Here is a 27,951-nt window from a genome sequence, read left to right as displayed (position 1 = left end):
AAATAGCTTCCTGACGAATAGACTGTTGCATATTTTTATATTATTATTATAGATGGTAAGAGTTGCTCTTGTAAGTTTATATTATTTTTATATTTGCTCATCTTTCTTCAATCAGATGCTTGCTTGGATAGAGCTCACCAAGAGTGTCGTTATAGGAGTGATAACTCGTTTTTCGTCACCTTTGCCCAGGTGCTGGTATGGCGGGCGCTGGCCAAGAGTCTGGGTCAGCAGATGGAGGAGACTCCAGTGGAGTTCAGGGACGTCTCGCTGAAGAGGGCCACCATCCTCACTCCCGACAGTGAGTGGCGAAACAAACTTGAGACTGAGAGACGAAGGGTCATGGTTCGGAATGGGATTATTAGTTGGATTGTATGGGTATTTATCGAGTATAATGGCCATGGATATAAAGAGAGTAATATTGGTAATCGCCATCGGGTAACGGGTAATCGGTATTCAGGTATAGTATATCGAAGTGCCTTGGGGTATAGTTGGGGCATAGCGGCATTTATCGTGGTGTATTTTGACATTCAAATGAAGTTAAAAGACGACGATAGCGACTACCCTAACCGACCCGCTCTATCCCCCAGACCGTGTGCGTCTCACCGTATCTCTCCTGGACGGCTCGGGACGGTTTGAGATCTGTGAGGGAGACGCCCCAGTGGTGGAGGGGTATGTGAGGAGGCTGGACTCGCCGCTGGGACCGACCCACCAGCTGGTCACCGACATGGGCGCTCAGAGGACCAAGGGTGAGTGACGAATGGATGAGACTGACACTGATTCAAAAGTGACATTGGTACGGTGTCAAGGATAGAAACTGGGCAGACTCAAGGGTAGGTGTCATATCGGACAAAGAGATTATATCGACACGATACGTTCGTTTTACACTGACACCTAAAGACTTGTGATGCGACACGATGTCACGGATTGCGTTGCGTCACCAATAAGTTATGAGGTATGTATTTCCAGCGGCTCTTTAATTCCCGTGACAGGAATGCGCTTTGCGTCCACTCGTTCATTAGTACAAATAATCCATTTTGAGTGTGTGTTTGTACACCGTATGACGGTATCCACGGATGTCGTTCTATCCCCAGGAGAGGAGTCAGTGACTCTGAAGACCCGGGACGTATACAAGGAACTCCGTCTGAGGGGATATGAGTACACCGGTCTCTTCCAGGGCATCACGGAGGCGCAGCCGAAAGGTCAGTTCGAGACTCGAGTGAATGGGTATTGCTGCATGACAAACGTACATACCTCTTGAGTAACTATTCGTCTAAGCGTTAATGGTTTTTATAATTGTTTTGTTTCAAATGTATTTCCTTTCGATGTGGTCTCTGGACACATTTTCCCGTTCTTAGCGTGTTATTCTGTTTACCTGTGTCAAACTGACTTCGCTCTCTGTGTCTAACTTGTCGGCTGAGTTTGCTGAGTACCTTTACTTGATAGGTAATGCTTTCCTTGCCCGTTCCTTGCCCCTCTCTGCAGTCAACTGTGTCGTGGCTCTGACTTGTCCCTGGCATTCCACACAGAGGGTCTGGGCCTGCTGCGCTGGCACGGCAGCTGGGTGTCGTTCCTGGACACGATGCTGCAGTTCTCCATTCTGGGCCGGGACCAGCGGGTGCTCGGTCTGCCCACCCGGCTACAGAGGATGGCCATCGACCCGCGCAAACACCTCGACAGTGTGACAGGTAATGGGGAAAACAGATGACAGAGACTGCAGCACGGTGACGGGAACAGTAAGCTTGAAAGGTAACGGGGAGATAGCTAGGAAATCTGCCAGGTATCGAATAAACGTCAGGGGAACCGGTACGGAAACGGGAGAAGCATCAATCAACCGCCGTTCATTTGGCTGAACCAGCTCAGTTTCTATTATTGAACATAATCCTGAAATATCTGATTGGCTCAAGTCATCCTTGATTATTTTTATCTCTCATTGCCATGACCCTCCTATAGGTATGTATCAAATGTGCAACGTTCCGATCACCTACATATAATCTCCCTGTATAACAGAAGGCGCTGACATGACCTGCCATGGCCTCATGTCATGATCTCTCTGTATCACAGAGGGCGCCGACATACCGGTGACCTACGACCGCTCCCTGGAGGCCGTCTGCTGCCCGGCCGTGGAGATCTGCGGACTGAAGTCCTCGCTCACCTCCCGTCGGCACGCGCAGGCCGCTCCGCTGGTGGAGACCTATCAGTTCGTCCCACACTTTGACAAGGTGAGACATCATACGGACTTCTTGAATGATAATTGCAGACTCTTCCCTCGAGCCTTTCCAAATCGTTGCCCATATTAAAAGGATACTCAGTGAACTCACTGAACACTCACGTGAAACTCCTTGGACACGAGTAGATTCAGTGCGAACGTTTTTTTTTTTTAATGAAGGATATGGTTGACACGCAATTAAGTATAAATCCGGTTTTATAGCAGTCATGTCACACAGCGCTCTGATAAGGAAGGCTGAGGACGATTATTGAAGTAAAAAACAGCAACAACACAAAACAAAAAACAAACAGGAAGCAACCACGAACAAACAGAAGATGAAGAAGAACATATGTTACCTGACTCAAAGATCGCTCGATTTATCTCTCTCCCTCAGACGGAGAGCGCCACCCTCTCCCGTGACGCGGTGCTCGGTGTTCTGGCCGACCTGGTCCTGGAGAACACCACGGGCAGTCGTCTGAAGGTGTCGCAGATCGGAGATGCGGCTGGTAGTGGTGACGGCCCGGCTGGACAGGTGCTGAGGACGGTGTCCGATCGGCTTACCGGTCAGCCACTCATTCAGGTGAGTAGCTACACCTGGTCATTCTAGTTACCTGACCGGACCACGCGGGCGGTTGTTTAGGTAAGCGTCGCCTCTCACAAACTCACTGGTTCAGTTTGATGTCTACAACAAATTTACTATGTAGTTAGCTGTGTATGGTCTATCATAAACTCCAAGGGTCAGGCTAGTGCCTTTCTAGCTCCCTGTATTCAGGCCACCGTTCTTGGCCGCCTCGTTGTCTGATTTAGGCCAGTTTCTATAAGTGGTTCATCTGGGTCCGTTGTTATGGTGTCAAAGCGGCTGCTATTTAACCAAACGACTCATCTCAAAACTACGAATCTCTTGAAGCAAAGCAACGAAAGAATGGTTGTGTCGCTGGTCACATGGCAATCCCGATTTGCACTTGCTCTTTCCATTGGACTCAATATTTCTCGCTCCCATCCCCAGGTGGAGTCCACTCTAGTCACCGCCTCTGAGACTGCCGTGGAGCCGCCCCTCCAGCAGGTCACCTGGGACGGTGTGAAGCCGCTGCCCCTCTCCGGACAGGACTTGGTGGTCGTCTCCGGCGAGACGAACGTTACCTCGGAGGAGACGATCCACAAGGCCGTCGGTAAGATTCTCGCCGTGTTGGCATGACTATGAGCGCGTTTAAGCATGCTGGGGGGGGGGGGGGGGGAGGGGAGGGGGAATAAGGGGGAATAATCGTAAAAGTTATGAGCTAGAAGCTTTGTAAAAAGATGGCTGCTTGACCTTAAGCTGGAGTGTTAATTGCTTAGATTTATTTGCTCAATATGTAGTAGCTAAAGATTTATGCTACTCGAAATCAGTCGTCGTAGAAAGACGGTTTTACTGGTCTTATACTCCACAAACCTCCGGTCTAGGCTAGCCACCAACATTCATCCTCTTCTTTTTCTGTCCCCAGCGGCCATTCGCGAGTCTGGCTTCCTGCTCACCCAACATTCGCTACCGACCTCCGTCAACCTCACCCTGGTGGCCCACAAGCGCTGCAGCGAGGGCGGCGAGTTCCTCCTGTACCGTCGTCCCGCCGCGGGTCAGACTGGAGCCCAGAACTGGCTGGAGCTCAGTGTGGGCTCTCAGTTTGACTGGTTGACGGAGCTTCAGAAGCATATGGCAGAGGGAGCTGCCAACGCCGATAACAGGTTAGTGAGGATAGGCGAGAGACATGGTGGCTATTGGGAGAGCATACCTCTGCTAATGTGATAAGGAACTATGTAACGTCTTAAATGTATTATGTAACTGTCATGATCATGAAAGGCTACTGACGATAATGCTGAAGTGTCATGGCTGTTGGACAAGCCATTTTGCGTCTTCCCTACCACGTTTTCTTTCGAATAAGGTCGCGGCAATTACTTGATATCGATATTGTTCGTGACTCACCTTTTGGCAACTGGAGGTCGCCCATTTCTGCAGTTACAGTAATTATTTCATGTTAAATGTTACCGTATTTATGTTTACAGACTGTACCTGACGGCCACTGAGCACAACTCTGGTATCCTGGGCCTGGCCAACTGTCTGAGACGGGAACCGGGCGGAAACACCGTCAGGTAAACATATGTGGAAGCCTGCTAATAGTTTTATCGTTCTATGATAGGACATTTTTACTTCGTAAAAGAACGCAAGCGGATTCGCCGCCAGGGTTTGTCACTTATGATTGTCTGCAGTTGTGTTGGACAGAATAAATTCCGTAGACGTTTGGAAAATGAATCGTAGGTATTCATCATTATTTTTGTTAACAACTTGGTATTCTTTTATCACCAATGTATGTACACCATCCCTGCATTGTAAAAAAAGAACCACATCCTGGAAACTGATTGCTCCCATGCAAATACAGTATAACTCAATGACAAGATAGAGCACGTCTCATCCAGGACAGACCCACCAGTAAAAGTCTTGCCTACCCTGTCTACCCTTTTTGTGTGTCATTTTATTCACCTTCTTGCAGTCCTGTCCAACGTTGTTTTTTACACTTGAAGCTGATGCAGACCGGTCTGGTGCCCGCCGTTCTCCAACGCCGCCTCCTTCCTGCCTGCCTTACTTTTCTTTCTGCCTCTCTCACTCGCGCAATGTGTGTAGAAATTATTTTGGTCTGCCTCACTCATGCAATGTGTTTAGGGAATGTTTTAGGGGATATGTGTGTTTTGTGGTGGGCATGCTGGGCATGAGGTATCATTTATGCCCGTATAACTCTGTACTTGTTGGACTTTGAATGATTTTGTCGACATTTCTGAAATTATTATGTAATCCAATGTTTCTTTATCAGAGGAGGGATATTCAACTGTGCTCGTTTTGTGTGTTTGCTTGTCAACAAAAATATTTTTGAAACATCAGTGCATGAAAAAGTGTCGAACACGAAATATCGCACATATATTCTTTTCCATTTCTTTTGTCTATTATACAATGAGCCAAAGGCTATTACTTGCTTATCTTTTAATAATAATGGGGCTCATTTTCAAAGAAACCCTCAACATCATTCAACGTAAAAAAAGAACGTTTGAACTGTTGCTTGTATCTTCTCTCGCTAACTCGCACCCTCCCCGTTCCACCCACAGGGCGGTCTACTCTCCCGACGAGCCCCTCTCCTCCTCCGACCGCTCTCTCGCCTCCAACCTGGATCTAGCCGTGATCTGTCGACGGGACGGCCACTGGGGCACCTATAGACACCTCGTGGCACCGCCCAGCCCACCTCAGGCGACGGAGTTTGCATTCATCAACACAGCTCAGAGAGGAGATCTGTCCAGTCTGGGATGGGTGCAGAGCGACGACGTGCATGCTGAGTACGTATGGTGACTTAACCCTATTCCTGGCGGGGGGGGGGCCTCAGGAGCCCCCCCCCCCTGAGGTTTTTGGTTATTTCTCCCAAACGCGTTGAGCTAGGAAGCTCAAATTTTCTGACTTTTCCTTAAAGGCTTCTACGCAACATGTCTGAAAATTTTGAGTTGATCTGACCTCAGGTCATGTCACCAGAGGCGGTTTGGTGACCTTACCTCAGAAAGTTTGCAATCACGCCAGAGCTAGAGTTTTTGACCGATCAATTTCTTCTCTTCAGGCTTTAGTTAGGGTACCAGTATGTGCAATTTGTATATCTCGGAATTTTGATATCGGTGACCTAAGGTCAGGTCAGTTTCGCGACCTCCCCATTATAAGTCAATGGGGGAAAAATCAACTCCCTGTTTTTACCACTAAAACGGGTCAGAATGGCCCCATATACCATACATGACTTCATATACGATCAACCTTCACTACCTTGAGGTCTGTTTTGCTGTTGGACAGCTGTGAGGTCATGTGACGTCATCAAAGGTCACCAAAGGTTTTTGGCCAATAACTCCGTACAGGAACAAGATACAGACGCGTGGATGGTCTCATTGTGTTCAGCTCGTCAAGACGCATCGAATGATATACATGATGACCTCGAGGTCACGTGACCTGAGGTCAACCTTTGACCTTGACCTTTCGAGGTCAACATATATATATATATATATATATATATATATATATATATATATATATATATATATATATATATATATATATATATATATATATATATATATATATATATATATCATTCGATGCGGATTGACGAGAGGATCACGATGATGCCCTTAGTTTGTTCCTATCTTGACTAATTCGAAAGTTATTCGAGAAAAACTCTCTCCATATCTAGCGCCGCCATTTTGACTTTTTCGACCCCTGTGACGTCATCTTTGACCTGACCTGAAAATGACCTTTGTAAAAATTGTAGATCTTGACCGTGCGTATCCGATGCCGTTTACCGTTTGTCGCTGCGATGTGTAGTTTTTGAGATCTGAAGGGGGGCCGAATCGGCCCCCCCCCCCGCCAGTTTCTTGTCCCGGCGGAGCCCGCCAGGAATAGGGTTAAGTGGGTACTGGGGAACGTGTGACATGCCACTGGCCACTGGATATATATTTTTGAATACCTTATCAACCTCAGCTTTCTATGCGATACCAAGAGCGGGGAAAGGAGGGCTCGTTTTTGTTGTGATTTGCCCCGTTGATTCGTTTTTTGTTGCTTGAATGGCGATTTGTAGGTACAAATAATTTGATTTAAAAAAGCAACATTTAAAACGCTAATAGACATGGACACTTCGTCGGTATGCGCTAAGCTCGCTAGAAAGATACAGGAGCTGTCAGCACGGCGTATGTTTTAAAATTACCAGAAATTCAAAATTAAGGTATTGCTAAACACCCTGCTTGTTGGCCACTGATTTGACGTCGTGTGTGTCCGCTTTTCACAGTCCGTCTCAGCTGTGTGATGTGTACTACGCGCCTCTCAACTTCCGAGACATTATGCTGGCCACGGGAAAACTCTCGGTCGACGCGCTGCCAGGCGATCTGGCAACTCAGGTGAGATATACGTAGGTATGTACATACCTACAGAGATCACAGATGATCAGCGACCCAACGGGTCGCGATATGGCCGATTTCTTGGAGCGGATAATTGAAGGAAAATGAACGAGATAACCGATATCGAGATGCTTATTTCTTGTTTACGAGCAGCAACTTATTATCAATAGGCGATGATGAGCTGTGATCGTTATATGTATATAGGACAGCAAACAATTTCTTATCGAAATTTGGATGCGAATTTGCTTGTCCTCTTCGGCTAATGTAGTATGTACTAGACAGCTGGCGTGCAGCAGCGTCTTGCAGCTTCTCTCTTTCCCCTCGCTCTCCCCTCTCACTCCTACCCTCTCACCTCTCTCCCCAACAGGAGTGCGTGCTCGGCCTGGAGTTCTCCGGCCGTGACCGGTCCGGCCGCCGTGTGATGGGACTGGTCCCCGCCCGCGGTCTGGCCACTACTGTGTCAGCCGACCCCGAGTTCCTGTGGCCTGTGCCGGACTCGTGGACTCTGGAAGAGGCTGCCTCGGTTCCTGTCGTGTATGCCACGGCGTACTATTCTCTTGTGGTGCGAGGCAGGCTGCAGAAGGGACAGAGTGTGCTGATTCACTCAGGTGGGTGAAATGTGACGGCTGTTCGTTCATTCATTCATTCATTCATTCAATATCTAATTCGTTCTTTCGTTTATTTTTTGTTCGTTCGTTCGTTCGTTCATTCGTTTATTATCGTTGTTCGACGAAGTGAGTGACTGGACAATATATCCAGATTTCAAAGAATATAATTCAAGAGTGTGTTGCACTTCATATAATCACTCTTTCAAGCCTCGAATCTTTTTTGAATTTTTCAACGGAATTGTTCTAGCATGCCACCTGATGTACCCGCGGCCGCCGGATTATTCTCTTTTGACCAGTCCGTGACCAATTTTCAGCCTATCGTGAACCTAATTTGTTACCAGTCTACCAACTAGTCTCCAACTCTACCAACTACCAACTAGTCTACCAACTCATCGTAATCTCTCTATGCGCAGGCTCCGGAGGCGTGGGTCAGGCGGCCATTGCGATCGCCCTCAGCCTCGACTGCACCGTCTTCACCACGGTCGGCTCGGCGGCAAAGAAACAGTTCCTGCTGGACAACTTCCCGGGGGTAGGTGGACGATTAGGGGCTGCTGAAACACGGCCTGGATAATCGTGAATGGAGTGCTTCTTGAGACAATCATTCGTCCATTAGCTGGCTGGTTTGACGATATAAAACCTCTGTTAATGGAACTGTAAGAGCCCGCAGATAGGCATTCCGCCAGCTTTTCAGGCGAGAAGCTTGCTGCGAAATCATGGTTGTTGCTACGTCTATTGGCGATGGTTTCTGTCATCGGGCATTGAAAAAAGTTTGAATCTTTGAACTCAACGTCTGTCATGTGTTGCAAATAGTGTGAAAAATTCGTGTGAATTATGTTACTACTGCACCGACAGCTGACTCCATTCCTCCCTCTCTTTTCCAGCTTCGTGAGGACCACATCCTCAACTCGCGTGACCTGACCTTCGAGCCGGCCGTGCGTCGCCTGACCGCCGGCCGTGGGGTGGATCTGGTGCTAAACTCGCTCAGTGATGATAAACTGCAGGCCTCAGTCCGCTGCCTAGCCCAGCATGGAACCTTCCTGGAGATCGGGAAGTTCGACCTCAGTCAGAACAGGTGTGTGACGCGTGGTCAAGGATACTCTTGAAATTGAAGGATGATGGTCTTTTGTCTTTTTTAAGCTTATTGCGGTTTCTGGATAGGTGAATTTGAACGTATTAGACCATTAAATGGTTGCAACAAACTGAAGCGGTGTCAAGTGCCATCTTGATTGTCGAGTATTGAAAGTACTTTTGGGATGTAGATAATGACTTTGTTTTCGAATTTGTGTTTAAAATTATGGGATTTCAGTTTGAATCGTGGGAGCGAATGCTTATCAAAATCAATTAAAGATAAATGATTCCAAAATATTATATACCGATAAAAATCTCGACCCTCCCTGGATTTGAACCTCCGCTCTCCACCCACAGCCCGCTCGGCATGGCCGTGTTCCTGCAAAACGTCACCTTCCACGGTATTCTTCTGGACGCACTGTTCGGGAACGGCGCCCCGGCCGCCAAACGCGAGGTGACCCGCCTGGTGTCGGAGGGACTGAAGAGCGGCGTGGTGCGGCCTCTGCCCCGGGCCGTGTTCCCGAGGGATCAGATCGAGCAGGCTTTCAGGTGAGGGGGCGGGTGGGTCGTAGGATTGGACATGCAGAGTGAACCGTCCTCTGTGCCTAATGCCTTACTTGCGATGATTGGCTGTAATTGAATGTAAAAATATTGATTTTAATAGCTATCCGTTTAGAGTGTGTGCTGTCAGTTGTTTTATTCATGCTTCTATTCTAGCGCAGTGGCGCACGTAATTCAACGTGAAGCTATGTAGTTTAATTTCCTATCAAAACGACACAACAGGAACAAGTCATTAGCCATCTCACTGGCCTGAATAAATCATTGCCAACGCGGTCGCGATTTTTAGGCGAGTCGAGCTAGCGTTCTATATCTCCCGGTATTGATTCTTAAAGGGACCCTCCCACCTTAACATTAGTTTTGAGTTGAGATAGCCAAATTGGTGGCCATGGCCTGAAAATACCGGTTTGGGCATTCACAACATCGAAAAATGCTTTAATTCGGAGATATGGAATTTCAAACTTGCAGTTTTCGGATTCTAAGGGGCTAATGCATTGGTATGCCCCCTTAGAATTTGTGACGTCAGCGGAGATCTAACGATTTTTAAATCTTTTACTAAAACGTTTGGCAGCACGCGGTGGTATATGCTGCTTTGCGCGCAACAAATGCCGCACTTTCAAATAAAGTCGCTAGGAACAGCGGAGATCCCAAAAAGTAAACAAAAGTAAAAGTCTAATATCTTGAAAACCGGTGAATATTTTTCGATGAAATTTGGTAGATATTCATTTTTGCTCTTTCTGAACCGAGCGACATCACTTTCATGCCAATTCATTAACTTTTTTGAAGGTGGGAGGGTCCCTTTAAGTCTCCACCCTTTCCATATTCTGTCCCTCCCCTTGGTGGCGCATAACCACTCAAAGTTATCTTTTCTTCTCTTCACTAACCTCCCCTCCCCCATTTCAGGTTCATGGCCGGCGGCCGGCACGTGGGCAAGGTCGTGCTCCAGCTTCGCTCCAAGGAGGATGCTTCCACCTCCCCTCTGACAGTGCCTGCAGCCCACCGCTGCTACCCCGCGCCCGACTCCGTACATGTCATCACTGGAGGACTGGGAGGATTCGGACTCGAGCTGGCCGGTCAGTAGTGGGCGAGGGTTTCAGGTTTGGTTAGGGTTTGGTGGAGTTATGGTTATGGTCTGGCCCTCATTCGGATGATCTTTGGTATAGTTCTGGTTCCAGTCATGGTCCATGTAATTACGGTTCGTATATTGTAATTACGTGTGGCTTTGTTTCGGGTCTGAACATTTATACTAGTGAAGTCTTATGCATCATATTCAAGTGGAACCCGTACTAACTATTTACTAACTAGACCAACGCAAAATCAAGAATGCGCTGGTGACCATTTGTGCTGCTCCGTCTGACCCGTTGTGTCTGACTGTAACTAACTACCTTTTACTTGGATCATATAACGTCCCCTTTTCCCTCCTACCGACACTCTTTATCCCTCTCTTATTGACCCCTTGGCCCTTGCACCACCTTATCCGACTCGCTGCATCCCACCTTAACTGACCCTCATGCCTCTGACTGCAGAGTGGCTGGTGAGCCGCGGCGCCCGTCACCTGGTGCTGAGCTCCCGCTCCGGAGTCAGAGACGGATACCAGGCGTCCCGAGTCAGCTCCTGGAGAAACAGGGGTGTGTCTGTTCAGGTGAGAGAAGGAGAGAGGGAGGATAGAGGAAGGGAGAGAGGAAGGGGAAGGTCGATTAGAGTACCTATACAAAGTTAGCTGACGTCTTATCGTAGCTAGTATTTTACGGTGGCGTTTAGACTCTGTTTCGCTTTACAATGATTGACAAATAAGTCTGATTCTGCCAACTAAATTTTCTTGCAGTTGCCTCAATCTCAAAACAGCTGATTGCCCAGCCTGATCGTCCAGTGTGTTCACCAGTGACGTCACGCTTTATTTTGCAGATCTGCTGTGACGACGTCACCACCGCGGAGGGAGCCGAGAGTCTGCTGAAGAAGGCGGCCGCCGTCGGTCCCATCGGGGGAGTGTTCAACTTGGCCATGGTGAGAACAGCGATGTGAGACCTAAGTGAAGACAGTGACAGTGTCCTTCACGACAGTGTCCTTCACGCGAGTTTGAGATTTATGTGTGAGAATGTAACTGTCTGCCGCTCTTTGCAAGAGTTGATAATGTGCCAGTGTCTGTAAATTGTGGCTCTTACCGTAACTTGGTCCATTTTTTGTCACCATCTGTCTGTCCTCAACCAAGTATTCTGTAACGGCCTGTGTAGTGTCTATGTCTATGGCTGTGCCTGCCCTGTCCCTTCCTTCATCTGGTGCTCTTAGCCTCTTCCTGTATCCGAATGTGACTTGATTGTGTATGACTGTGTGAACTGTGAACCTGTCTGTAACAGCCTCAAATCACCTTTCCTCGCCAACAGGTGCTCCGTGACGGCCTGTTGGACGGCCAGACGGTGGACACGTTTCGCCAGGTGGCCGCTCCGAAGGCCGACGGCACTGTTCATATGGATAGGGCCGCCCGGCGACTTGGCTGCCAGTGGTGGGTACTCAGTGGCAGGTCTCCTCTCCTCTCGCCCCTTGCGTACTTTGCCCTTTTCGACCTTCCTGACCATGGATATTTCAATTTCTTTTTCTCTGGCTTTCTGAATCTCATTTTTTCCTCTTCCTTTCTCGTTCTCTCACACGTATTCTCAATCACATACTTTCTCTTTTTTATGAAAACTCGGGATTTCGAAATGGTGTTCTAACCTCATGTACCTTGTAGAATAGTCAGATCTTCTTGAAATATGTTTGTGCCTCCTGACCAAGCCGTTAACGTTTTAAGTGAGTATTCGAAAAGACTATTTTTTACAGAACTACGCGTTCAATATCTATATTTGTAATGATTTCCGACTGTACTGCTCCACCTCCGCAGGTTCGTGGTGTTTTCGTCGGTGAGCTGCGGACGCGGTAACGCCGGACAGACCAACTACGGGTACGCCAACTCCGTCATGGAACGCGTCGTCGAGAAACGCAACGCCGACGGACTGCACGGTATGTTACCTTTGTAATGGCTGGGGTGGGCACTGGGCAATGGTCTGCAATATAATGTCGGTTCGAAGATCAGACACCATGGGGTGCTCTGAGGATAAAATTTTGTTCCATATTGTAATAATCTTGCCTTACATTGCATGGCTGTCTGCCATAAGACGAAAGTTTGTCACTCGTGAATAGTTATATCGTAGCTCGCCGAGCTTTCCGTGATTATACCACAAATGAACACATTAGCTCAGTGTTATTCGCAGTTTTCAATGTGGCATTCCTTTCGGCTGCTTCTTTTGGAATAGGAATCACTCTCGCCGGAGGGTATAGTGATCTCGATTTTGCCTTTGTCCGTGCAAGGTCATATGTGCACTCTCGAAACCATACTCTGTAATTATGTGTATCAATGCCCGCCCGTCTCTCTCCGTCCGCAGTCTAACACTAACCGATCATCCCTCTCCCTCTTCAGGTCTGGCGGTCCAGTGGGGCGCCATCGGTGACGTGGGTGTGGTCCAGGACACCATGGGAGGAAACGACACTGTGGTGGGCGGCACGCTGCCACAGAGACTCTACTCGTGTCTGCAGGTGCTCGACAGGTGAGGAAAAGAGGAAGAGGGCTTTGGAGTCCAGTTCGTTGATATAGGTATAAGCATAGTTTAGGGCGGTGACGACTGTGTTTTGTCACCGAAACGCATTTGTTCTTTAAAGTGTAGTCAACTTTTCAGTATCACCTGCAGTGTTGCCTGCGCAGGGTTGTGGCCACAGGCGGTGTGGTGAACAGCGTGGACTGTGGTATCGTGTATCCTATTTCATTAATTTATTTCCTCTGCGCAGGGTTCTGGACACGAGCGGTGTGGTAAGCAGCGTGGTTCTGGCCGATAAGAAGACCAGCACGGCCGGCCGGACCAGTCTGGTCAGCACCGTGGCCAACATTCTCGGTAAGATAGCGGTCAGAGCGACGAACTGTATTCCCGATTATGCTGCCCCACCCTATAATTGCAGTCTGTCGCTGCATGATTATGTATTAAATTGATGCATCATGCATGATACATTTACGTCACTTGCAAAAATCACGCATTGTTTGAAAAAAAAATGTCGATTAACACTCCCCCACTGAAAAGTTATGTGGATGTGTGTGTGTGTTTTTTTTAATACCTTCTTTGAAACTCTTTTTGACTCGATCTTACCATAGTTTGTTAACCTACTGTACAGCCCCAGTCATTTGACCTGCTTGTAGCCACCTCGTACCCTTTGAGCCCACTTATCACCTGTGATCATTCCATTGACCCGTGGAATGATCACAGGTGACATGACCTGACCCGACCTGACCCATGCCCTTCTTTCCAGGTCTGCGCGACGCCAGCAAGCTCAACCCCGATGCCTCTCTGGCCGACCTCGGCCTCGACTCTTTGATGGGTGTCGAGGTGAAACAAACCCTAGAACGCGAGTTTGGCCTCACTCTGGAATCCACCGCCGTGCGTCAGCTCACCTTCGCTAAACTGGCTGAAATCGAACAGGGAGGGGCAGCTGATGGGGCCGCACAGACACCGGCTACTCAGACTGAAGGGAAGACGGAGGGGCAGAAGACAGCGGCGGTTAATGATGCTGCCGCGGAGACGAGTCAACTGCAGAACGCGCTCTTCGGTGAGATCATGTTGAGCCTATACGCCAGATGTAAACTGTTTAGTTTGACAAGCTTGGGAATTTTAGAACGGAGTTTCCATTTCTACTAACGACAGCCTACCAGTTATACGAACGATCCATTAAAGAGACTATGCGTGTTGTGCTTAAACTAGCATTATAGTCTTGACAATTTGTTTAATCTTGTCTCGTGACGTGTCTATTGTATGGCATTTAACATTTTGGTATGAGCAACGTTTTCAATTGACTATTTTTTTTGTCTTTTTAACTTCCGTCTTTGTGTGTTTGCTTGCATGCATTATATGAACTGACAGACCCCAGTTCATGCCTTTGTTTGCACGTTTCTCTAACTGTCCTTTCCTTGCACGTATGTGTGTTAATCGCAGTGTTTGAGCGTCAAGCGGACGGTCGGTACAGCGCCACCAGTCTCCGTCCCACCGAGCTTCTAGTGCCTCTGAACGCGACTGCTACAGCAAAGGGAGTCGCAGGCGCCGAGAAACTTCTGTTTGTGGTGCATCCGATCGAGGGATCGGTCACACCGCTGAAGGTAAGAAGAGCTTACAGGAGGAAGAGTGTACAATGGGGAACGTAGATGGACGAGGTATGGTGATTATGGTGGTGGTATGCCGCCTTGTGAAGTAGTTAGTTGAATTTGTTAATTGACGGAAAGGTGACACTCTTCGATTCTTAATGCAATCAGTGAATTACCAGTGTAACTGTACACTGTACACTGTATTGTAGTAGAACATTGTTAGCTACTGGGCTACTGGGCAATTTTCATCTCTACTGGGCAATTTTCTATTGAAAAACAACGGCATATTACTGTTCGATGTGCGTATGACATTACGTCAACTGAAAGAAGAGAGTAGGGGAGTGGGCAGTGGTAGGCATAGGCATCAAGTATAACACCGACACATAATCTCACTCTGAAAACTATGACATCACTCAGCTAATATGACGTCACATTTTTATGTGTCTTCTTTTCCCCAGGAGGCAGTCAGCCAGATCTCTGCGGGTACGGCCGTCTTTGGACTGCAGTGCACCAGTGAGGCGCCCTGTGATGACATCACCAATCTGGCCGCCCACTACCTGAAGGTGATGATGGTGATATTACAAAAAAGTGTCACATAGTTACGCAAGTCTGGCTATATGTATGTCTCTCTCGTAGCTCGCCGACCGTTTCTCGCGTCTCACAATGTTTCTTTTGACTTGCTACTACCATTTCTTATGACTCGCCCTTCTGCGCCTTCTGCTTTCGCTCACATGTCAGTCTTCCTACCATGCCTCACTGCGCGTTTCTTGTGTCTCATCACTCAGTTTCTTGCCTCACCGTGTCTCCCATGTTTCACCCCGCATTTCTCGTGCCTCATCGCTAATCTTTCCTTGTCTCCTGTTACAGGTTATCACCGCCCAGGTGGGCTCTGGCCGCCGGTTCGCGCTGGCCGGATACTCGTTCGGCTCAGCCGTGGTGTTTGAGATGTCCCTACAGATGCAAAAACAGAAGGTACCGCCGCCGACCGCTGTCATACTGCTGGATGGCTCCCCGAGGTGAGTGAGCGGTATATGTGTACAGAGGAAAGTGCGGTCTGTATAAATGAGTACAGACAGTATGTGGAGGGGAGTACAGACTATAGAGGGAGGTGCATGCTATAGATGGGAGTGCAGAGGCCTCTTGCACCAAAATCCTCTTGCACCAATGCTTGGATTATTTTGCATCGTATACCCAGTCCAAGTCTCAAATGTAACAATTTGCATGCAAAATTTTGCAAGCACATGTAGGATTATGTATTGGGCTATTGCAAACAAATTTACCACCGTTAGATTAGCTTATTCTGAAACCGGTTTTTCGATTTTACCTAGCTAGGTAGTTTGGTGCAAGAGGCCTCAGATTGGATATTGGTAGCTAGCAATTTGACCCGGGACTGATATTCAGACTTATAACGGGCTTCAGACAGGCGAGGGCTTCGAGTTTCTACTAGAGGTCATTCATAGCTGTCACGTGCCAGTGACGGTGTCTTGTGCCACTCATCAGTGTCAGTTTTTCGTGCCGTATTTCAATGTCATATCGCCGCTAAATATGCCTGGATGTACCAATATCCTCACTGTTTTCAGTTTCACAATTCCCCATGGTTTACTCCAGTCTCACCCCACCTCTAACAACTCCTCTACTTCCTTCGTTTCAGCTACGTCTCCCAGATAACATCCAGCTACCTGAGGAAGTACGGCAGGTCCTCCGCCCCGAACACACAGGGAGCGGGAGAGGCGGACGCTCTCTGTATGGTGGCTGTGTCGCTCATCAACACTGACTTTATCCAGGTGAGAGCCGCGAATGGGTGAGAGAGATTCACATTGGTGTGTGACCCGTACGGGTGAGCGGAATGGATCGATTCACCCGCCCGGTTGAGTTGGTTAGACAGGTGTGAGGGTATCTCAATCGGTTGAGCTTAGAGCTATATAATTATTGAGCCCACGAAACAGTTGAAATGTTTGAGGCTGCGGGTTATGTATGAAATCCCAGGAGGTTTAACGCAGGTAAAACACGTTGCCTTTTAGAAAGCACAACCAAAGTTGGGCGTCGTCATTAAATTCCCGACACCCAGACTCAGACTCAGACGTTTATTGAGGTGCTCCACTTGGAGTGGCTTTTAATACCTCTCGTCATATAGTAAAAAATGGGACTGGTCGTCATTAGGCTCAACATGGAGTTCATGCACAGTTCACACGCACACATTCACATACGAGCATACACCATAACACATACACCCCGTGGCTAAAAAGTAGTATAATCAGTCTGGTGGTCGAGCGGATAAGTGCTGCTTGAGTCGGCGTGTAAAAATGGGCACAGGGAGCTCCAGCAGTTCGGGTGGTAGGGTGTTGTACAGGGCTGGACCACGGCACCTGAAGCGCCTCTTCCCCGTCTCGGTCTTGGACCGGGGCACATACAGTGCGCGGTCCTGCCTGGTGACCCTGTCTGGGGCTCCCGACACACCCCGGGTCTCGGCCACCGTAGACAGGCCGGCCGACAATTCATCGGGCTCCCGGAAGCGCAGCAGTTTGTGAATCATACACAGTGTGTGATATGACACCAGATTCTCCGCACTGAGCCAACGCAGCTTCTCGAGCAGATCCGATACATGATCGTACTTTTTGCGTCCGAAAATTGTTTTGGCCCCGTAATTTATAATCTTCTGAATGGCACCAAGGTTCTTCTTCGAACCGTTGCCGTAAATTGTGATACAGTATCGGACCTGTGAGAGAACCAGCGCATTGACCAGGACGGAGATGACGGACGATGGCAGGCGGCCCCTAAGATGTGACAGACCACTGAGAATGCCGAAACAACGTCGCGTGACGTTACTGACGTGGGTGTTCCAAGTGAGATTGCGATCGAACGTCAGGCCGAGATTTTGAACTTCCGAGACGGGATTGATGACGTGATCGCGAAATTTTACCGTAATGTTTGGGGCACTGCGCAAATTTTGAGCGCTTCCCAACAACATCAGCTGAGTTTTTCCTGCATTTACTTTTAAGCCATTGGCGCGTAGCCAAAGGTCAAGAGAAGCCAAAGAAAGTTCCATGCGGTGTACTACGTTATGAATTTCCGATTTTTTACCACTGACTAGAATTTGTGTGTCATCGGCGTATTGCACGATGACTGCGTCATCGGCAAATAAACTGAGATCGTTGGCAAAGATACAGTACAGAAGTGGACCGAGAGCAGAACCCTGAAAAATGCCGATGTTGTTAGGAAGCGAGGCTGAAGTTTGGCGTATCCCTTGAGCGTCAGTGATGCTAACACTCTGCGTGTGACCGCCAAGGTCACACGCAGAGTGTTAGCTGCTCGTGTGCTCTAGATGCACACGAGCAGCTATGTGGTGGGTTTATGCATATGTTAGCAGCCTGAAGTCCATTCATACATTGATATTGTAATGTCAGCTAACCCCACAATAACTAACTCGCCCGTCTCTCCTGTCGTCAGCTGCGTCGGGAGCTGATCGCCCTGCCATCTACCGAGCAGAAAGTGAAGCACACCGTGACGCGGTTGGCGGAGTCAGGACTGTTCATTGAGCCAGAACAACTGCAGGTAAGTTGACATTGAGATGTGATGAGTCATTCCCAAGGTCCTTCGGAAGATCTCGTGTAATAATAAAAAATCGACGTCCTGCGCATGCTCATTTGACCTCCATCTTATCTCATCTGCTCTCTTTGACCTCCAACAGCTTACCTCCATCTATCGTTCACATTCTCTATCTCTCGACCCGGAATAACCCCATTAGTGATTGGATCCAATTTGACCCTATCTTTTACATTCTGCCATAGTACACCATCAAACTCACTGATCTTGATCTCACTGACCTCGTTAATCTCACTGACTTTAATTTTTACCCGATCTGACCTCAGTCTGTGTCCTCCGCAGCCGACCGTTCAGGGTATGCTGGCGAGGATCATGGCCGGTCACACGTACCGTCCGTCGGTACCGCTGGAGAGCTCAGTTACACTGATCAAGGCACGGCACAACGACAGGGCCGCCTCACTGGGAGAGGACTACCAGCTCAGTCAGGTGAGAAAGGGGACTGACAGAAAAGAAATGAGTGAGGAAGCGGACTAACATCTTGAACAGTCGTGAAGCGGGGAATCAGTCAATGTGTCCATTCGGATGTAGGTGGGAAGGCTGCCAGGCGATGGTAGACTGACTGACTGCTGGCTCAGTCCAGGAGATCTCTGAGCGATGTAGGTAGCTGCTCACCAGGGCCCCCAAATGTGCGTTTCCTAGATTAAGTCTCATGACCTGCGGCCATAGTTCTTTGTGGCTTCCTTTGCGCACTCGCGACCCTTCTGCGTGACGCAGGCCTCAGTCTGTGGCGATGGTTTTCATGTTGACTTATTTTGCAACTGACGCGTCTTCAATCATGATCCCACATTTCCCGGCATACGACGTCATATCTAACGCACTTCTCCCCCTCTGTCTGCAGTTCTGCTCCGGTGACGTCACCGTTCATGACGTAACCGGCGATCACGTGACGTTCCTGCGGGGTGAATCGGCCTCGCGAGTGGCGGAGCTCGTGTCCAGTGCTACCGCTATCTAAGGAGGACGGTCGAAAGCTTGGCTGCAGCGAGAGAGGGTAGCTCGTGTCCTGCTCCACTGTCATAAGAGGATAGTGACTGTCTGTCACTCAGGGCAGCTGACATCTGTTGTGTGACAGCTGCAGCCGACATGTTATCTTTTGACACTTGCTAACAATTTGTTGCAACTGCATGGCAATAGCAGACAGTTAAGTTGTGGTCAGGCAGAAGCTGACGGTCCATATGTCAGTAGCTAACATCTGTCACTGCCAAATGACTGCCACTCTGCCTTTCGCGAACATTTCGACCGTGTCCCCGCGTTTTATCCATATTATTCCAAAAGCTTGTTCCTCCATGACAGCGCAGTTACTGTAGTGAGGGCGAATTTATTTATGCCTGGTACGCACATTTTTGCGGGGTAATTTGTTATGTTGAACAGTTGCTGTGATAGACTGAGGGAGATATGGTAAATGTTCCAGGGATCAAAGTGCGTGTGAGTGAGGAGGAACTGACTACGGATGAACCAAGTTGACATATCAGGGTAGTTAAGTTAAGCTGCCACTGCTAACACCAAAGGACGAGAATAACACGGGAATGGGGGCTGACACGAGGAATAGATGTCAATGAGGGACTACACACTAGGTGACGTAGGTGACACGTGAGGTGATGTGAATGTGGGGTCATATTGTGATGTGATGAGGGATGGAACCATGAGTGATGCACTCACTAATACTGATGACATGTTACTCATGTTACTGATGAGTGATGGGATCAGATTATGCGATTGCTGGGACAATATGACGTCAACAACCAACTATGTGACGTGAAAGTGGGATAAGCTAACATCATATGCACAGGGAATGTGAACTATGGGACTGTATGATGTCAATAATGTATCGGTGAGATGATTTCAGAGAAACTAGTTGACCGGGAATGATGTGCCCGGTGACGTAACTAGCGTACCGTCTAATGTCAAAGGACTAAGTCACATCTGGGGGACCAGGAAACCATCGCGAAGGACCACGAGGCGTCAGCAAGAGAGATCAAGTGAGCATCACGAGGGAAGCGGAGGGATCATGTTGACGGTTCAAGTTATCTCTGAATGTGTCGATAGATGGGAATGTGTCGATGGTTGGAGCAGTGTGCCTCTGAGCATTGTCAGAGAATGATTGCCATGTCTGAGGCTGAGGGAATGACTAATGATTGTAAAGTGTCAACTATGGCGGGGTCGAAGTTTAGATATGTTGAAGGCTATGTGCCGCGTGGCATTGGCGATAAAGGGCGGGGGTTTATATATTTAGGCAGCTGGTTACCTACATAAATGAACGGTAGGAGGTCCAATACTGGAGCCATTTGACGGCACTAGCTTTGCATTTCAGGTCACTTCGCTAGCATTCCGCTACATTCTACTAAAACCAGTGTAACGTGCAAGCAAGTTACCGTCGAGAGTCTCAAATCCATGACACTTTAGTTTATATACTTATTACACGGGAATTCACTGCACTGTGTTAGACATGGTCGCAGGTTGATGGGTTATTGAGGGGATGATAATCCACATTTGAGGGAGGGTATGCACGATCGAAGGGATGAAAAAGTATGTCCACTCGCTGTGTTGTGAAGTTTGTGCGCTCAAATATATTTAATCGGCTGCACCACGATTTTTCCTAGAAACGTCAGTTTGCCTGTACCTGTTGAATCGGCCGCACCTGTTGAGGTTCGACGAGTGGGAACTGGGACGGACCGTGTCCGGCATTGATGGGCAGTGGGCACACCAAAATTTGACATTCAGCATGCTCATATACTCGGAACTACCCGACTGGACTTAAGCTGGGGCCCGGGCTGCGCAACAGGCTCTGCTTATATAGGCTTCGGCTGCTTCAATCCGTCAAAAACATTTGAGCCAAATTGTGAAAAACTGGTTAGACTGACCTCCCCTCACCAACCATTCTATCAAAACTCGAGTACGTGATATCACCCATACCTCAGGCATCCCATACCCTATACACAGCGGACACCTGAACCACTGTATTACACCAGAACCAGTGACGCATCGCGTCCATCAATATCATATATCTCCGGCTGTCGCTAGTCGACATTTCGGACTTAACAGTACAAAAATAGCCAAGCACCAGCACGTCTTTACCTGCTCAGCAGACGTGTCGCCGCAACTATAGCTCTACGAAATAGGTGGCGCTGCTCAACGCTTTATTACGAGATAGGTGGCGCCACTGAGCACTATTCGTGATAGATGGCGCCACTGAGCGCTGTCTTTCAGCGGTTGGCTTAGCCTCGCCGCAAGTTGCACCGCCACCGGGGTTCGTCGACGCAAAGGGAGGGCCTCCCTCACCCGGACCAAATACTGTTCGGGGACCTGATAAACCGCGGGAGCTTAACCAGCCCCAGCGTTTTTGCCGCTTGGCGCCACTGACCTAGCTTCCGTGCGGAAGAGGCAAGAGCAAGGCCGTGTGGCAGTCGCGGTACGTGCAAAAGAACCGCGTACTGAACAGCCAGTACTCGGGACTCAAGATCCGCAGCAGCGGGCTGCTCGGAATCCGCTATCGTGTGACCAAGCGCTCCCCCTGCCTTGCCTTAGCCTCTCTTCGCTCCTCCATCCTTCCTAGTACATTCTCTGTCATCATCACCAGTTACGCAGCCGTCTGTTCCTGCTTGCCTTCGATGGTGGCCTCGACACACTTCCAGAGACCGTAGGTCTTGCCGACGGTGGTCTGCCACAGACGGAGGGTGCCGTCTTCCGAGCCAGACGCGTACAGCTCACCTGTGGAAAGCGCACAGCGCGCACATAAGCATAACGACGAAAACGGATGTACGTCGGCAAGGGATATTCAAAGGCAGGGTATATTCAAGCGAAAAGAGGGAAACCTAACAACATTGGGGAGAAATTCACGAACCTCATTGAATGATCGCGGATGTTATTCACAGACAAGCCGTCGAGTATTCACGGAAATCAGTAACGACTTTCCAAACTTACAACACACATGCATCAGATCAAAGTAGACAATCAACCGAGACGTGTAACCTTAGATACGCCACCTGCACCTGAACCCCCCCCCCCCCCTAACGAAAGGCCAGTATGGATCGCAACCACTCTTCACCCACCGCTGGCCACTATCCTTCCTCAGAAGCCAGTACTTACCATCAGGGCTGAACCGTACGATATGCACCGGTCCGAAGTGGCCCTTGCAGGCTTCAATTTCTGCGCCAGTGGCGTAGTCGAACTTGTACATGATGAAGTCGTCTCCTCCACACACGTAGACAGACTTGGACGGGTGCAGGGAGGCAGAGAACAGCTGGGTGGGTGCTGTGTAGACACGCACTTCGTCCAGGCTGTGGATGTAAGGGTGTCAAAGATCATAGTCAAGGGTTAGGGGTTTGGGGGATAGTAATGCTCAGAGTGTAGGCTGACGGGCGATGTTAACTGAAGTCATGGGTCGTGTCAGGGGATGATTGGGAAGACACGTCTTCGACTGCCAACCACTGCTCAGAGATATCAATCAGGGTCTGTACGAGTTACCAAAAACTAACATGTCGTGAGAAGACACCATCAAAGGACTCGGCAAATAGTCACAACGGCAATTGAATGCTACGACATGGCCGTTGGTCCTCAATTAGGCCGCTTTCTATTGTAACATCGAGACACGTTGCTAAATTGTGGCAAATTGATACGAACGTTGTGGTTCGCATACGTACTTCTTCGTGGAGTACGAGGCAAGAGCGTATTCAAATCGTTCCATCAAGTGGAAGGTTACAATGGGACTCGTATACGCACCTCTCAATGGAGCGGAAGCTGACGGTCTTGCCGTGAGTGACGGTGAGAGTGGAGCCGTCCGAGTGGACCTCGACGTCAGTCGGCATGGCCGGCAGCTCCACAGAGCGAGCCACCTGAGAAAAAATGAAGGGTAATACTGGGACAGCTGCAGACAGCAAAGGGCTAGAGCCAGCACAGCACAGTCCGTGATACTGATGTGCCTATGGACGCAAACGAACGGTAAATAAGAGCTTCACGTCGGTCGGGTGCGAGGCGAAAGAAGATAAACTGCTACTGAGCCGCAAAGAACCTACCATCTTTCCCATTGATCTCTATCCAGGGTTAGGTCACGATATATCTGTTTCGTAGTTCACCACTACCAGACCAGTGCTTCCCCCCAAAACAGTCCAGTACAGTTAGGTTGACCTGGAGTAGTCAGTCTGGTACAGCTCTGCTAAACATTAAAGCCCATCTCCTCGTTTCGCTGTTGGGCCGCTACTTTCTTCCCAGTCAGGACAGGCAAGATATATCAGTTTCTCTACTTACCTGACCGGTGCGTCGGTCCCAGACGCGTACGCTCTTGTCGTCACTGGCACTGAGGATCGTATCACCACCGGGCAGGAACATCACCTTCTTGATGTTGGAAGTGTGACCAGTGAACATCTGAGGGTCTGAGAGCAAACGAAACATCAGTATAGAGATCACAACCGTGACACAGCATTTTCATCATTCCAACTATTATCAGAAGAGCCTAATGCATTACGACGACCACCTTTGTGAGATATTGATGTAATTTGCATCCCCAGAGGGTTTTCTATGGCAATAAATCTAAGAAAAGCTGGAGATAATGAATGTCACAAATGATTCACGAATGATCAATAAATCACAAATGATTAGCAATATATAAAAGCTGGAGGTTTAGGAATTAAAACCCAAGCACTCTGCACTTTAACACCTTTCATTCCCTAGGAAATAATATCGATGTCTACACAGCAGACTCATCTATGACCAAGAACTCACCACTGTCTGGCTTGGCCAGGTCGAAGATGCGCAAGATCTTCTCATTGCTGCCAGTGAGAAGGAGGGAGGAGTCTGGCGAAAAGTCCACCGCCTTCACAATGTGCTTGTGCTGGAAGCCCTGCATCTCTGAGCCAGTTTGGGCATCCCAGAGCTGCCAAAATAGAGAGCAAGGAAGAGAGGATCAATGAATCAGCTCAGACACAGCATAATTTTAGAGTACTGGTACCTGCAGTGAGTGAGTTCCCATGGCTGAACTAATTGTGCATGAAAATTATTTATTTTTCCACATAACCCAAAAGAGCCAAGAGTGGGTTACAAAAAGGTTACAAAAAAAAAAAACTGATTACTGAATGAATATATTCACAAGATATCTAGGCATTTTACATTTAAGTACCTTTTTTAATAGCCAGTACATTGGTCTCATGCAAAACCATGGTACTTGACCCTTCTGGTCACATGACTGGGAGTTATCACAGCTCCTCTCAGTTGTGTGTACCTAGCATAACATCTTGCCCATAACAGCAGCCATCCTGCAATGGCAGCAAAACAGTTCTTACTTTTGCTGTGAAGTCAGCAGCTCCAGTAGCCACACGGCTAGCATCTGAGTTGAGCGCCACACCCCAGACTGCACCTTTGTGGCCCTCAAATGTGCCGACCCAGTCACCGGTGTCGCCCTGGCGCAGCATTGGCTTTCCATCTGGACGGAACAGGTTTTCGTCAATCGTCAGTCATGCATTGATTGTGATGGTAGCCTCCCATTTGGTTAGCACACAGAAGAAAGTTATTCCTATATTCTTCAGCCAAAGAGAAGCGCATGGAAGCACACTCGTGGCCTAAGACAACTGAGATTACAGGTAACAATGCATTTACTATTGAAATTATGTGCAAGACTTCCAAGCTTTGGTGCCAAAAAATAGCTTTCAATGATTTAAAACTTACCTTTACATGCAGAGACCATAAAATATCCCTCAGGGGTAATACTGCTGAAATCCAGGTCAACAACTGGCCTAGTGTGCCCACTGCAGGTCAAGGGGGTCTGGCGCAGGGCTGCCATTATGCTTAGAGTTTGACTAGACTTTGAAGTTATCACAACGCAGAGCGACAGTCACAACTGCCACAAATTGTCTAGAAAATGGCAAGAAATCAATTAGATTTCAGCCACACTACCACAGCTCACACACTACACACAACAATAACTTTTGACATGCCAATTAGTTTAACTTTGAGGCTTTAAAATGGATTCGTTTCATTTTTAAAGCTAATGACGTCATTACTAAAAACGAATCAGTAGCAAGCATAAATGATCACTTCGGTCATGAAAATATATACTGATTTATCTAATGCTTCAAACAACGACAAAACCTCAAGAATATGTAAACAAAAATAAATGGAAAACAAAAATATTTAGGTACTCATAAATGAACTGCAATAATTGATAAGAAAAAGTAGAGTACCTTTGACGTCATAGAAATAACACTTTTCTGTTTCTTTTATGGCGCAGTGAATGTTAACGTACAGTCGATTACACAATCAGCTTCCACATGTCCCACGCCGAGGGATAAGTGAAAGTGGGCTGGTCGTCGGCCTGGGTCGCCGGGCGCGGTTATAGTTGTGTTGGGCAATACTGGCCTCTATTATATACGGAGCTCAGTGCCGGCATTGGCATGTGTCGCAGGTCACAACTTCCTCTTCACCAGCTGACCCAGTGGCCAGTCCCTCAGGGCACGTCGCATGAGGGGTCCACTCTGTGGTTCCCTTTATTCAATGTTAGCGTCGTTCCTGCCTTCCACCTGCAGTAATTCGGTCTTACCCTGCCTCCCTGCGCCCTGTGGTGCCGCGCATTCACCGTCTCGATGCTCATTGCTCATGCCCCCAGGCCCCGAGCATGCTCCATGCTCCATAGTCATCGGGTGGAGGTGTAAAACTGCGGGAGCGGCTAGAATTTTAGGTTTTAATATACAGTGGTGGATCCAGGATTTCGTCAAGGGGGAGGGGACATACGGTATTGTGCCTACCCCCTGGTATTTGGTGCCCCTCCCCCCTAAAAAATCCACGGATTTCGGCCACTTACTTTTCGGGATGGTGCCCCCGCAGACCCGGAGAGAGTGCTCCTTCAGACCTCGGATTTCGGAATGGTACCCCTGGAAACTTGGAATGGTGCCCCCGGGCCCTGGAGACCTCGGAATGGTGCCCCCGGAGACAGACTTCGGGATGGTGCCGCCTCTACCCTCAGACCTCGGGATGGTACCCCCAGACCTCGCGATGGTGTCACCGGAGACCTCGGGATGGTGCCCGCAGAGAACTCGGGATAGTGCCCCCGGAGAACTCGGGATAGTGCCCCCGGAGAACTCGAGATGGTGCCCCCGCGGACCTCGGAATGGAAATAGTCCCACCCGAGGCGAGGGACAGAAGTGGGCCTCCGGGAAACCCCGAAAACGGTACCCTATGGGCCGATAGACCTTCTGGATGGGGCCCCTTAGGAGACTTCTGGGTTGAAGCTCCCGTCGGTGACCTCCGTGATGAATTAAAAAAAAAACTCCGTGATGGTGCCCCCGGGAGGCCCAGAGGGGGGGGGGGGCATGGCCCCCATGGCCCCTTCCTCCTCTGGATCCGCCACTGTTAATATATGAATGGTTTAGTGGACTTACGGTACCTCCGGACACGGTTTTGGCCATTACGATTCACGAGCGATTTACGATATATATATTTTTATATATATATATATATATATATATATATATATATATATATATATATATATATATATATATATATATATATATATATATATATATATATATATATATATATATATATATATATATATATATATATATATATATAATATATATATATATTCATGTCTTTTTGGGTACGAAACTACTCGGGCAATAGGTAGGTTGCACGTAGCCTAATCGCTAGCTACCATCTGTAGCGCTGCGTAAACGAATGAAATGTTATGCCTACCATTTCAATGTATTTCGCGCAGTACAGCGAAGCACACCCAGTACAAAACCAGTCCGTTTATGATTAAGGCCGTATAGAGATTCATGATTGGTCAGATGGTGTGGTACCTACTTCACTACGTCCACATATAGCACAACGCACGTATCGTGGATCGCATCGGCCCACCACACTGGCCTAGTTATGCGTAACATTCGAGCCGTTACGTCCACTTATCACAGACTTGACCCTCAGGGCACGTCGCACGACCGAAAAGACTGCGTCAGAAAACAATGGTCCCATTCTGATACCAACGAGGGGCCTATTAACCACAGAACACACACAGTAACAGAATAATTGGGAGTGCAGTGAACAAACAGTAACACTCCCAGTCCCCAGATATAAATAACATCACAAATGCCATTTCGACGATGGAACTTTTAACAGGCAGGGTAACGACTAACGAGTCACTAATAAGTAGTCAAAGCGGGCCAACAAATCGTTTCGATGCGATATGGTAAAAGCCCATTTGTTCAACGCATGCACGCACATATGTCCGCATTTGATGTCTGCCAAAAAGGATAGTGTCTACATACCTACTGTATTAGGTCTTTGTTTGTTTTGTTGGGTTAGGCCCTTTCGGTCGACAAGACCATTGCAGAGCCGGAAGGATGATAGGAATTAGGGGGAGACATTGGTCCGGGCAGGCACCCTAGTGAGTCGCCGGGGCTGAGCCCGTCCAGAGGACAGGCCACCCAGCCCCAAGGCACTCACTGCACCCGGCTACGGGGTGCGCTCCCTCAGGAGCAGCGGTGCCGCTCCAAGGGAGCAGCCCGCATGAGATAAAGTTGCCTGCCCAGCCCGGAAGGGGGTTGTGGCGTGGAGGAGAAGGATTTCAGTATCCTGAGGATAGAAGCACGGACAGGTGGTATTAGGTCCATCGATCCTGGAGGATGTAGTTACGATGAAGTGTTGGTGGTGTCCGCAGCATCGCTGAGGGCTTTTATCAAGGTGTCCTCGACACCACGAACCGCCTTGAGCACTTCTTGCGGTCATTGTGCGCTTGGCCAGCACACTTCCAGTGGTAGAGCACTAGCCTACTGCGAGTCATTACGGTACACTACTGCACCAACCTCGGGCAGGCAGCACTA

The 27,951-nt window shown here is 48.6% G+C and overlaps 2 protein-coding genes across 3 annotated transcripts in view; one reads left to right on the top strand and one right to left on the bottom strand.

The window, feature by feature from the left end:
• Positions 1 to 20,723, top strand: part of LOC122369651 (fatty acid synthase-like) — a 37,297-nt gene extending 16,574 nt beyond the window's left edge. For both annotated transcript variants that reach the window (XM_043344556.1, XM_043344557.1), the window contains exons 22-51: positions 190 to 298; positions 588 to 746; positions 1,092 to 1,199; positions 1,527 to 1,685; positions 2,062 to 2,219; positions 2,601 to 2,786; positions 3,213 to 3,375; positions 3,688 to 3,925; positions 4,244 to 4,330; positions 5,336 to 5,560; positions 7,042 to 7,150; positions 7,518 to 7,758; positions 8,172 to 8,287; positions 8,640 to 8,830; positions 9,184 to 9,375; positions 10,288 to 10,457; positions 10,911 to 11,026; positions 11,290 to 11,388; positions 11,766 to 11,884; positions 12,260 to 12,378; positions 12,836 to 12,962; positions 13,201 to 13,304; positions 13,714 to 14,010; positions 14,394 to 14,554; positions 14,998 to 15,102; positions 15,407 to 15,555; positions 16,191 to 16,323; positions 17,987 to 18,091; positions 18,425 to 18,568; positions 18,981 to 20,723. In XM_043344556.1, the coding sequence (XP_043200491.1) occupies positions 190 to 298; positions 588 to 746; positions 1,092 to 1,199; positions 1,527 to 1,685; positions 2,062 to 2,219; positions 2,601 to 2,786; positions 3,213 to 3,375; positions 3,688 to 3,925; positions 4,244 to 4,330; positions 5,336 to 5,560; positions 7,042 to 7,150; positions 7,518 to 7,758; positions 8,172 to 8,287; positions 8,640 to 8,830; positions 9,184 to 9,375; positions 10,288 to 10,457; positions 10,911 to 11,026; positions 11,290 to 11,388; positions 11,766 to 11,884; positions 12,260 to 12,378; positions 12,836 to 12,962; positions 13,201 to 13,304; positions 13,714 to 14,010; positions 14,394 to 14,554; positions 14,998 to 15,102; positions 15,407 to 15,555; positions 16,191 to 16,323; positions 17,987 to 18,091; positions 18,425 to 18,568; positions 18,981 to 19,094 (4,503 nt within the window). In that variant the 3' untranslated portion in view covers positions 19,095 to 20,723. The remainder of the gene's footprint in view (positions 1 to 189; positions 299 to 587; positions 747 to 1,091; positions 1,200 to 1,526; positions 1,686 to 2,061; positions 2,220 to 2,600; positions 2,787 to 3,212; positions 3,376 to 3,687; positions 3,926 to 4,243; positions 4,331 to 5,335; positions 5,561 to 7,041; positions 7,151 to 7,517; positions 7,759 to 8,171; positions 8,288 to 8,639; positions 8,831 to 9,183; positions 9,376 to 10,287; positions 10,458 to 10,910; positions 11,027 to 11,289; positions 11,389 to 11,765; positions 11,885 to 12,259; positions 12,379 to 12,835; positions 12,963 to 13,200; positions 13,305 to 13,713; positions 14,011 to 14,393; positions 14,555 to 14,997; positions 15,103 to 15,406; positions 15,556 to 16,190; positions 16,324 to 17,986; positions 18,092 to 18,424; positions 18,569 to 18,980) is intronic.
• A 360-nt stretch (positions 20,724 to 21,083) lies between these two features.
• On the bottom strand, positions 21,084 to 25,277 carry LOC122369652 (serine-threonine kinase receptor-associated protein-like). Its single transcript, XM_043344558.1, has 7 exons — positions 24,797 to 25,277; positions 24,415 to 24,554; positions 23,858 to 24,008; positions 23,384 to 23,508; positions 22,859 to 22,971; positions 22,226 to 22,416; positions 21,084 to 21,847 (listed from the first exon to the last, which is right to left on the bottom strand). Exons 1-7 carry the CDS (start codon positions 24,909 to 24,911, stop codon positions 21,717 to 21,719), a joined length of 966 nt encoding a protein of 321 aa, XP_043200493.1. The 5' UTR covers positions 24,912 to 25,277; the 3' UTR covers positions 21,084 to 21,716.
• Positions 25,278 to 27,951: the final 2,674 nt, after the last annotated feature.

The sequence above is a fragment of the Amphibalanus amphitrite genome, unplaced genomic scaffold (assembly GCF_019059575.1).
Source record: "Amphibalanus amphitrite isolate SeventyFive unplaced genomic scaffold, NRLGWU_Aamphi_draft 001059F_arrow, whole genome shotgun sequence".
NCBI lineage: Eukaryota > Metazoa > Arthropoda > Thecostraca > Balanomorpha > Balanidae > Amphibalanus > Amphibalanus amphitrite.
This window is presented reverse-complemented; position numbering and strand designations above follow the sequence as displayed.